At 42.3% G+C, this 12,257-nt stretch overlaps 1 protein-coding gene across 6 annotated transcripts in view; it reads right to left on the bottom strand.

The window, feature by feature from the left end:
- c2h10orf67 (chromosome 2 C10orf67 homolog) overlaps positions 1 to 12,257 on the bottom strand; it is a 131,672-nt gene that overhangs the window by 25,380 nt on the left and 94,035 nt on the right. For 3 of the 6 annotated variants that reach the window (XM_078416297.1, XM_078416305.1, XM_078416267.1), the window contains exons 12-13: positions 6,027 to 6,092; positions 5,258 to 5,345 (exon numbers count right to left, since the gene is read on the bottom strand). The exons of 2 other annotated variants lie outside the window; for them this stretch is intronic. In XM_078416297.1, the coding sequence (XP_078272423.1) occupies positions 5,258 to 5,345; positions 6,027 to 6,092 (154 nt within the window). The remainder of the gene's footprint in view (positions 1 to 5,257; positions 5,346 to 6,026; positions 6,093 to 12,257) is intronic. One more of the 6 variants, XM_078416275.1, reaches the window with a different exon arrangement.

Genomic DNA, 12,257 nt, shown 5'->3' with positions numbered 1-12,257 from the left:
CCCAATGTTGGGGGAGTCCAGAACCAGGGGCCACAGTTTAAGAATAAGGGGTAGGCCATTTAGATCGGAGATGAGGAAAAACGTTTTCAGTCAGAGAGTTGTGAATCTGTGGAATTCTCTGCCTCAGAAGGCAGTGGAGGCCAATTCTCTGAATGCATTCAAGAGAGAGCTAGATAGAGCTCTTAAGGATAGCGGAGTCAGGGGGTATGGGGAGAAGGCAGGAACGGGGTACTGATTGAGAATGATCAGCCATGATCACATTGAATGGCGGTGCTGGCTCTAAGGGCCGTATGGCCCTCTCCTGCACCTATTGTCTATTGTCTATTGCAGCAAGACAATGATCCCAAACATACTGCTTAAGCAACAAAGGAGTTTTTCAAAGCTAAAAAATTGTCAATTCTTGAGTGGTCAATTCTGATCTTAACTCAATTGAGCATGCCTTTGAAATGCTGAAGAGAAAACTGAAGGGGACGAGCCCCCAAAACAAGCCTAAGCTAAAGATGGCTGCAATGCAGGCCTGGCAGAGCATCACCAGAGAAGACACCCAGCAACTGGTGATGTCCATGAATTAAAGACTTCAAGCAGTCATTGCATGCAAAGGATATGCAACTAAACATGACTATTTTAATTTACATGACATTGCTGTGTCCCAAACATTATGAAGCTCTGAAATTGGGGGACTGTATAAACACTGCTGTCATTTCTACATGGTGAAACCAAAATGTATAAAAATAGCCTTCATTAAAATCTGACAATGTGCACTTTAACCACATGTGATTTTTTCTATTTCAAATCTCAAATTGTGGAGTATAGAGGCAAATAAATAAATGATGGGTCTTTGTCCCAAACATTATGGAGGGCACTGTATTTAAAGGGCAAGTGATCAAAGTTCGGGACTGGTATGTTCCAGTAAGGAGGAGGAATAAGGATGGAAAAGTAGGGGAACCTTGGATGACCAAAAGGTTGTAAATTTGGTTAAAAAGGAAAAGGAAGTGAATGTAAGATTTAAGAAGATGAAATCAGATATGGCCTTTGAGGAATATAAATAAGAAGGAAAATACTCAAGCGGATGATTAGGAGGGCTAAAAGCAGCCACTAAAATGGGTTTGATGAGTTGAATGAAAGAAAATCCTTTTTCTTTATATACCTATATTAAAAACATGAAGGTAACCAGGAAGAAGGTAGGACTGCTCAAGAATAAAGGGGGGAATTTCTGCTTTGAGTCAGGGGATGTAAGCAAGGTATTAAACGAGTACTTTATATCTGTATTCACCAGGGAGAGGGAGGACTCTGAGATCAGTGTGAAGAATACTAATATGCAAGGACAGTTTGTGATTAAGAAGAAGGAGGTGCTGCAGCATTAAGATATATACATAAATGACTTGGACAAAATGTAGAGTTGGTTATTATGTTTGCAAAAGTCACCAAGATTGATGGGGATCGCGGACTGTGAGGAAGGCTGTCAAAGTATGCAGTATGATATAATCAATTACAGAAATTGGTGGAGAAATTATAGATGGAGTTTTATCCATACAAATTTGAGATGTTATACTTTGGGAGGTCATATGTAAGGGGAAAATATACCATTAATGGCAAAATGCTTAACAGCATTGATGTTCAGAGGGATCTTGAGTTCCAATTCTCTGAAAGTGGCATTGCAAGTAGATAGACTGGTAACAAAGGCACATGGTATGCTTGCCTTCATTATTGAGGTATTGTGTATATAGAAACAGAGAAAAATAGGTGGGGTAGGCCATTCGGCCCTTCGAGCAGCACCGCCATTCACTATTATCATGGCTGATCATCTAAAATCAGTAGCCCGCTCCTGCTTTTCCCCAATATCCCTTGATTCTAGCCCTAAGAGCTAAATCTAATTCTCTCTTGAAAACATCCAGTGATTTGGCCTCCACTGCCCTCTGTGGCAGAGAATTCCACAAATTCACAACTCTCTGGGTGAAAAAGTTCCTTCTCACCTCAGTTTTAAATGGCCTCCCCTTTATTCTAAGACTGTGGCCCCTGGTTCTGGATTCGCCCAACATTGGGAACATTTTTCCTGCATCTAGCTTATCCAGTCCTTTTATAATTTTATATGACTCTATAAGATCCCCTCTCATCCTTCTAAACTCCAGTGATTACAAGCCTAGTCTTTTCCATCTTTCCTCATATGACAGTCCCGCCATCCCAGGGATCAATCTCGTGAACCTATGCTGCACTGCCTCAATTACAAGGATGTCCTTCCTCAAATTAGGAGACCAAAACTGTACACAATACTCCAGATGTGGTCTTACCAGGGCCCTATACAACTGCAGAACCCCTTTACTCCTATACTGAATCCTCTCGTTGTGAAGGTCAACATGCCATTAGCTTTCTTCACTGCCTGCTGTACCTGCATGCCAACTTTCAGTGACTGGTGTACAAGGACACCCATGTCTCGCGGCACTTCCCCCTTACCTAACCTGACACCATTGAGATAATAATCTGCCTCCTTGTTTTTGCCGCCAAAGTGGATAACCTCACATTTATCTACATTGTACTGCATCTGCCCACTCACTCAACCTGTCCAGGTCACCCTGCAACCTCCTAACATCCTCTTCGCAGTTCACACTGCCACCCGGCTTTGTGTCATTTGCAAACTTGCTCATGTTACTTCTAATTCTTTCATCCAAATCATTAATATATATGGTAAATAGTTGCGGCCCCAACACTGAGCCTTGCGGCACTCCACTCGCCACTGCCTGCCATTCTGAAAAGGACCTGTTTACTCCTGCTCTTTGCTTTCTGTCTGCCAACCAATTCTCTATCCATGTCAACACTCTACCCCCAATACCATGTGCTCTAATTTTGCACACTAATCTCCTATATGGGACCTTGTCGAAGGCTTTCTGAAAGTCGAGGTATACCACATCCACCGGCTCTCCCCTGTCCATTTTCCTAGTTACATCCTCAAAAAATTCCAGAAGATTAGTCAAGCATGATTTCCCCTTCATAAATCCATGCTGACTCGGAACGATCCTGTTACTGCTATCCAAATACTCCGCAATTTCGTCTTTTATAATTGACTCCAGCATCTTCCCCACCACTGATGTGAGACTAACTGGTCTATAATTTCCTGTTTTCTCTCTCCCTCCTTTCTTAAAAAGTGGAATCACATTAGCTACCCTCCAATCCACAGGAACTGATCCTGAATCATACTGATCCTGATACCTTCTCGTCTCAAATTGCAGATTAAAACTAATCATATTATGATCACTACCTCCAAGCGGCTCCTTTACCTCGAGTTCTCTTATCGAATCTGGTTCATTGGACAACACTAAATCCAGAATTGCCCTTTCTCTGGTAGGGTCCAGCACAAGCTGCTCTAAGAATCCATCTCGGAGGCACTCCGCAAACTCTCTTCCTTGGGGCCCAGAACCAACATGATTTTCCCAGTCTACCTGCATATTGAAATCCCCCATCACCACAGTGGCATTACCTTTGTTACATGCCAGCTTTAACTCCTGCTGCAACTTACACCCTACATCCGGACTACTATTTGGGGGTCTGTAGACAACTCCAATGAGTGTCTTCTTACCTTTACAATTCCTCAACTCTTTCCACAGTGACTCTACCTCGTCAGTCCCTATGTCACCCCTCGCAAGGGACTGAATTTCACCCCTCACCAACAGAGCTACCCCACCTCCTCTGCCCACCTGCCTGTCCTTTCTATAGGATGTATAACCCTGAATATTAAGTTCACAGGCCCGATCCTCATGCAGCCACGTCTCTGTAATCCCCACAATGAAATATCTACCAATCTCTAACTGAGCCTCAAGCTCATCTACTTTACTTCTTATACTTCGCACATTCATATACAATACTTTTAATTCCTTACTCATCTCACCTTTCACACCGATTCCTATTACACTTGGCCATACTCTCCTATCCCTTTGTGAGCTTTCTTTCCCGTTAATTCTGGGGTCATTAACTATCCCTTTACTCTCTTTCCCTTTAACTCCATCCTTGACTATCACATTTGACAACCCCCCCCCCTATTTAGTTTAAAACCCCCCGTGTGGTTTTAAAAATTACATCATGATCTACGAATATTTAAAAAATCATTCTCATCTGTCTTAAACACACACACACACACACGCACATGCACACACACACATAAATAGATAAAACAAGCAAATTAAATTCAAGAACCCAGGCCCTTTGCCCCACTACGCTGACCATTGATTACCCGCACACTATTTCCATGTTATCCCACTTTCGCATCTGACACATTCGAGGCAATTTACAGAAGCTGATTAACCTACAAACCTTCACATCTTTGGAATATGGGGGGAAACCGGAGCACCCGGAGAACACCCACGTGGTCACAAGGAGAAAGTAAAAACTCGGCACAGACAGCACCCGTAGTCAGGATCGAAACCAGGCACTGTGAGGCAGAAGCTCTACCTTTGTGCCACTGTTTTGCCCTATTATTCCTGTCTCATTGTTCCTTTCAAAATGGATAACCTTATATTTTTCTACATTATTTTTCAGCTGCCAACTTTTTGCTCATTCACCGAACCTATATTTATATTAATTTTCAGGCTTTTGGATAATTTGCTAACCCACATATCTTTGTACAGTCGTTTGTATCATTAATATAGATTCTCAGTGGTTGAGGACCCAGTAGTAATGCCTGAAGCATTGATGGAAATATGAAACAATTGAAAACAGGGGGAGGAGCAAGTTATTTGGCTCTTCAAACCAGTTCTGCCATTCAATATAACCAAGATTTTTGACAAAGTCCTACATGTGCAAAAGGTCAAAGCACAAAGGTGGATAAATCCCCAGGTCATGACCAAGTACATCCTTGGACCTTGTGGAAAGCTAGAGAGGAAATTGCAGAGGCTTTTGCAGAGACATTTGCACATTCCTCAGACACAGGTGAAGTTCCAAAAGACTGCAGGGTACCTCATGTTGTATCGTTATTTAAGAAGGGCAGCAAGGACAATCCAGGGAACTACAGGCTGATTAGCCTGACATCTGGTGTGGGTAAGTTGTTGGAGAGGATTCTTCGGGACAGGAGCTAACAATTGTGTACGTATGGACTGATGAGGATGACTCATCATGGCTTTGTGCATGAGAAATCATGCCTCACAAATCTGGTGGAGTTTTTTGTCAAATTTCTGTCAAACGTTAGCTGGCAAAAACACTTTTCAACTATACGTTGGAATACTTATGGTGAATATTTCTACAATTACAGATTTTATTAATTGGTACTTACTGAATAACGTGCAAAAGCACGGTGCAGCATAGGTGCTTGCCGTTGCAAAGAACATCTCAGAAACATCTCATCCTTTATTGCATGATAACTGAAAGTTTACAGATTTTTAATAAAATATTATTGTATGTCAATGGAGCATAAATGTAATCTTGTTTAATGGTTACAGCAATAATTAAGCATATAATAACATATTCATAAGTATATAAATCATTGGAGCAGAATTAGGCAATATAGCCCATCGAGTCTACTCTGCTGTTCAATCTTGGCTGATCATTCCCTCTCAACCCCATTCTCCTACCTCCGCATAACCCCTGATATCCTTCCTAATCCGGAATCTGTCAATTTGCGCATTAAAAATACCCATTGACGACCTCCACAGCCATCTGTGGCAATGAACTCTACAGTTTCACCACCCTCGAACTAAAGAAATTCCTCCTCATCTCCTTTCTAACGGTACATCCTTTTATTTTGAAGCTCTGCCCTCTGGTCCTAGTGGAACCATCCTCCCCACATTCACTCTATTCAGGTCTTATGCTATTTGTTAAATTTCAATAAGGTCTCCCCTCCTCCTTCTAAACTCCAGCGACTACAGGCCCAATGCCGTCAAATGCTCATCATACGTTAACCCAATCATCCCCAGGATAATTCTCGTAAACCTCTTCTGGATCCACTTCAACATCAACACATACCTTCTCAGATATGGGGTCCAAAACTGCTCACAATATTTCAGTGATCAATAAAAATTGATTATGAGCTTTATAAATCATACCTTTGTTTCAGTATTGCAAATTTCTTTTCCCATATTTGAGTTGTTCGATCTCCATGTTTATCATAACTAAAAAATAATAAAGGTCAACACCATTTACCATTCTGTAATGATTTATATGTAGATAAAATATAGTTTCATTTTCAGGACTACTGATTTCAAAAGATAGCTAGGTATTTGGGAGGTTGCCTGCAGCTTTGAGGAGTTGGATGATACCTCATTGTACAGATAGGTACATATATGCTGAAGATTCATCTTAGTGCTTAATGAGATAGAAATGTTCCAGGGAAACAAAGAAACATGATTCGTCCCTGGAGAAAATAATGCGTGTCTTACTCAAACCAGGTAGATATAAAGATATTCCAGGACATTAAAATAACAAACTGAGACGAGTGTTGTTTTTTGCATGAACAAGCTCTTTCAAAAAATTTATAAATTAAATTATTAGTTTTTTAATCTAAAAACTGCCATATTTCCATTTATCTTTAAGCATGCTTAGCCAGTAATATTATCTAGCAGCAGGGAGAAACATTGATACTCATGAGAAATTTAATGCTGAAGTCTTTGGTCAGGAAAATAGAGACTGAGTCAATCAACTTTTTAGAACACCACACACTTACTTAGGAAACGGGGGCACAGATTTTTCACCATTGCCCCTTCATCACCATTTTAGGGAAAATGTTTAATTCGGAAATGTCTTGACCTTCAAGGATCCATGCACAGCACCCCTCTGCTTCACAACACTCCCCAGGGGCCTACCATTCACTGTGTAGTTCCTGCCCTTGTTAGATTTCCCAAAATGCTACACCTCACATTTCTCTGTATTAAATTCCATCAATCATTCCTCAGCCCACCTGCCTACTCGATTAAGATCCTGCTGCAATTTTTCACAATCATCTTCTCTATCTGCAAGTTTGCTAATCTTGCCCTGTATGTTCTCATTCAAATCATTGATGTAGATAACAAACAGTAATGGGCCCAGCACCGAACTCTGAGGCACACCACTAGTCAAAGGCCTCGAGTCCGAGAAGCAACCTTCCACCATCACCCTCTGCTTCCTTCCATGAAGCCAATTTGCTATCCATTCAGCTATCTATCCTTGGATCCCATGCAATCTAACCTTCCATTGAAGGATGCCAATACAGATCCTGTGTTAGTTTGATGATCCCAAAGGCAAGGCTAGCATCCTTGAATAGCATTAGTATTTTACCTTGGAGCCACAGTACAATATTTTAGGGTTTTTCTGCATCCCACACTGATCTAGATTACTGACCAGAGGAGTCAGGGTACCATTATTCGAACATGTATGCAAGGTATCTAGAAAATTGAGAGAGCTGAAAGGAATTCCAGGAAGAATGGCTCAGAGAGGATATTTTTTTAAATGCTGAGACATCTGAAGAACCAACAATACAAATATGCAGAAACAAGGAACTGCTGATGCTGGTTTGCAAATATACAATTCATCAACAGATACAGGCAGTATCACTGCTCTTAGGCAAGCCACAAACTAGGAAAAATTCAGTCAGTACGTATCAGTTTGAGAAGTATATATTTATTCTCTGCTCACATATAGAATTGGATTGTATAGGCTAAAAGTGTTTGTGTTATGTTCTGCACGTGTATAAAAATACATATAGTATATACACATGTACAGTGCATTCAGCAAATATTCAGACCCCTTCACTTTTTCCACATTTTGTTATGTTACAGCCTTATTTTAAAATGGATTAAATTCTTTTTTTTAATCATTAATACCCCAGAATGAAGAAACAAAAACAGGTGTTTAGAAAATTTTGCAAAGTAATTAAAAAGAAATAACTGAAATATCACATTTGCATAAGTATTCAGACCCTTTGCTATGACACTCAAAATTGAGCTTAGGTTCATCCTGTTTCCATTGATTATCCTTGAGATGGTTCTACAACTTGATTGGAGTCCACCGGTAGTAAATTAAATTGATTGGACATGATTTGGAAAGGCACACACCTGTCTATATAAGGTCCCACAGTTGACAATGCATGTCAGAACAAAAACCAAGCCATGAAGACGAAGGAATTGTCTGTAAACCTCCGAGACAGGATTGTGACGAGACACAGATCTGGGGAAGGGTATAAAACAATTTCTGCAGCATTGCAGGTCCCAAAGAGCACAGTGGCCTCCGTCATTCTTAAATGGAAGAACTTTGGAACCACCAGGACTCTTCATAGAGCTGGCCGCCTGGCCAAACTGAGCAATCGGGGGAGAAGGGCCTTGGTCAGGGAGGTGACCAAGAACCTAATGGTCACTTTGACAGAACTCCAGAGTTCCTCTGTGAAGATGGGAGAACCTTCCAGAAGAACAACTATATTTGCAGCACTCCAGCAATCAGGCCTTTATGGTAGAGTGGCCAGATGGAAGCCTCTCCTCAGTAAAAGGCACATGACAGCCCTCTTGGAGTTTGCCAAAGGCACCTAAAGGACTCTCAGACCATGAGAAACAAGATTCTCTGGTCTGATGAAACCAAGATTGAACTCTCTGGCCTGAATGCCAAGCGTCACGTCTCATCACCTGGCCAATACCATACCAATACCATTGGGGCGTGGCTGTGTTCTGCAGCTGCGGCTCACCGGCAGTCTCTCCGTTTTTTTTGTTTTTTTGTCATTGTCGTTGTTAAATGTACGTTTTGTTTTACTTTTAATTCTGTGTATGTAGGGGGGTGGTGGGGGGGGGGGGTTGGGGGAAACCTTTTTTTCAAATCTCCTCCTCAACGGAGATGCGACCTTTACCGTGTCGTATCTCCGTTCGCGCTACGGCCTAACATCGTGGAGTCGGCGGCCTCCAGCTGGGATCGACCTCAAAGACCCCGGTCGCAGGGCCTGGACTTACCATCTCGGAGGCTTCAGCCGTGGGCCCTGCAGACCGCAACATCGGGAGTTCGCAGGTCCCTGGCTGGCGACCGGCTTTTGGGAGCTCCAGCCGTAGCAGCTTCGACCGCCCCGAAGCGCGAGGTACGATCAACCCGCCCGCAGGCCCTTCATCGCCCTGCGTGGCCCGGCCGCAGCACTTTACATCGCCCGGTGGGGGCTCAGGACTTTCATCGCCCTGCGTGGCTCGGCCGCAGCACTTTCCATCGCCCGGTGGGGGCTCAGGACTTTCATCGGCCTGCTCGGCTCGGCCCTGGGACTTTCCATCGCCAGGTGGGGGCTTCAAAAAGTTGGGAGCCTCGATCACCTCGTGGCACCACGGGAGAAGAATGAGGAGGAGATAAGACTTTGCCTTCCATCACAGTGAGGGTATGCCTAGAGCAATCACTGTGATGGCTGTTTTGTGTAAAAAATTATATCTGTGTGTCTTGTGCTTTTTAATGTCTACTGCCGGACCCTGACGTGAGAGGACGCTGGCGTTGAGTATTAGCCGCTTTTCCGTCAGGATAGTTTGTCTGTTTGTTTCTATGTTAATTGTTTTTGTAAAGCGCTTTGAGCATGTGGTAAGGCGCTATATAAAATAAATGGATTATTATTATTATTATTATACCTACGGTGAAGCATGATGGTGGCAGCATCATGCTGTGGGGATATTTTTCAGCGGCAGGAACTGGGAGACTAGTCAGGATTGAGGGAAAGATGAACAGAGCAAAGTACAGAGATCCTTGATGACAACCTCCTCCAGAGTGTTCTGGACCTCAGACTGGGGCGGAGGTTCACCTTCCAACAGGACAACGACCTTAAGCACACAACCAAGACAATGCAGAGGTGGCTTTGTGACAAGTCTTTTAATGTCCTTGAGTGGCTCAGACAGAGCCCGGACTTGAACCCGATAAAACATCTCTGGAAGGACCTGAAAATAGCTGTGCATCGACCCTCCCCATCTAACCTAACAGAGATTGAGAGGATCTGCAGAGAAGAATGGGAGAAATTACCCAAATACAGGTGTGCCAAGCATGTAGCGTCATACCCAAGAAGACGTGAGGCTATAATCGCTGCCAAAGGTGCCTCAACAAAGTATTGAGTAAAGGGTCTGAATACTCATGTAAATGTGATATTTCAGTTATTTCTTTTTAATTACTTTGCAAAAATTTCTAAACATCTGTTTTCACTTTTTTGTTATAGGGTACTGTGAGTAGATTGGAGATTAAAAAAATGACTTTAATCCATTTTAAAATAAGGCTGTAACATACAAAATGTGGAAAAAGTGAAGGGGTCTGAATACTTTCTGAATGCACTATATATATATATATATATATATATACACATACACACGCACACACACATATATTTCTATATACAGTATATACACGTATGAATTAATCTTCTGCACAAATAAAACTAATTTATACTAACTATGGTTAGTATTACATAGTTATTATTAACTTATACTAACTATAGTTAGTATACCATCCTCAATATAATTACGAGCAAAATAAAATTAATTATACTAACTCTATTAAGTCCCTAGTTGAATTTTTGACTCATATTGGTGAGCAAATAGGGACCTGGCTATTAGAGTAGCTGCTGCTTAAAACTTGTCCACGTAAGAACTCATAAATAGGAGCAGCGGTAGGCTACTAGTCCCTTAAGCCTGCCCCAGAGATTTACTCGCCTTAACATGTGAACTATAACTGTTAAATATTCATGCAAGACAATTTCAAACTTACATCCAAGATTTAAATTATTTCCTTACAAAGTCGAGGGAGATTAATTTGGTCCAACAGGACTGGGTGGCGCCAGCAATGTCTGCCTCGTCAACAGTCTATCTGTCCTTTCCTTCTTTGTGTAAAAATAGTATGTGTTTAATGTACATTTTTAGTGTTCTTTAGCTTGTTTTATGTGGTGGGTGGTGGGGGGGGGGGGTTGGGGGAAACATTTTCTAATCTCTTACCTCAACGGAGATGCGATTTTTTTCCATATCGTATCTCCGTCCGTACTGTGGCCTAACATTGAGGAGTTGGCGGCCTTCGCTGGAGACTTATTTTGAGTGGGGAGCCTACGGGACTTTAACATTGCGGAGCCCGTGATCCCTTTGCCAGGGGTCGATCTCGGAGCTCCAATCGTGGGTGCTTGTGGACTTTAACATCACGGAGCCCGTGGTTTCTGGTCAGAGACTGACATCGGGAACTCCAATCCGTGGGAGTTTCGACTGCCCCGACATGGGAGTTTCGATCACTGTGACGCAGGAGTTTCGATCACCTCGACGCAGGAGTCTCGATCACCATGACGCGGGAATTTCGATCACCTCGACACAGGAGTTTCGATCACCTCGACGCAAGAGTTTCGATCACTCTGACGCGGGGGCTTCTACCGCCGGCTGCAGGAACTTTGATCGCCCCGACCGCAGGAGAAATAAAGAGGAAGAAGGTTGGTCTTTTTTATTTTCCATCAGTGAGGAGTGCAGGGAATCCACTGTGGTGGAAATTTATGTTAAATTTTTTGTATTTGTGTGTCTTGTTGCTTTTTTTTCGTATGGCTATATGGCAATTCGCATATCACTGTACCTTAATTGGTACATGTGACAATAAAATACCTTTGAAACCTTTGAAGGTTATACTGCCTCACAAAGTAATATCATTTCCCTGTGACGCTTTCTCAATAACTCTTTCCAAATTCTGCTACTCATCCACCCTGGAGGAAATGCAGTGTGGCCAATTATTCCAAACATCCAACAAAGCAGAAAAAATGGGAATGAGAAGTTCTTAGTGTTCTTTTCTGATTTTAAAAAATATTTCAGGATATACGCACTACTGGCAAAGCCACCTGTACTAACTATGTGCTTGCCAGACTGTCTGAGCTGCAATCACATCGGGGGGGGGGGGGGGGGGGGGGGGGGGGGGGGAGGGCGGAGGCCTCAAGTCGCATTTGGTAAATTTGTCAGATTTAAAGCGTGATAATCTGAGAGTTGTTATAGTTACAGATAATTTTTTGAATTAATCTTATTTTTTGAATTTCCTTTTTGATTCTATCTTGTTGTTCTGAATTTGAATTCCACAGCTGCCATGATGGGATTTCAGTTTAGGATTGGTTTGTAAGGCCAGTTGGTGACTCAGTGGTGTAGCTAGTCGATCCTTATTTCTGGAGTTGTCTATGCGACCTTGAGGTTCCAAACCAAAATCTATAATTCGGTCAACAATGTGGATAGCTATGAATTAACTTTGCAAACACATTTCTCCACCACATAAAGATTAGTTGAATTATTTGGAATTAGTTGAGTCATTTGCTCTCTGAGTAAGCCTTTATTTTCGTAGTTAATGCAGCAATATAA

Source organism: Rhinoraja longicauda, chromosome 2 (genome assembly GCF_053455715.1).
Source record: "Rhinoraja longicauda isolate Sanriku21f chromosome 2, sRhiLon1.1, whole genome shotgun sequence".
Classification (NCBI taxonomy): Eukaryota; Metazoa; Chordata; class Chondrichthyes; order Rajiformes; family Arhynchobatidae; genus Rhinoraja; species Rhinoraja longicauda.
The sequence above is the reverse complement of the archived record's forward strand: the minus strand, read 5'-3'. Positions and strand labels throughout refer to the sequence as shown.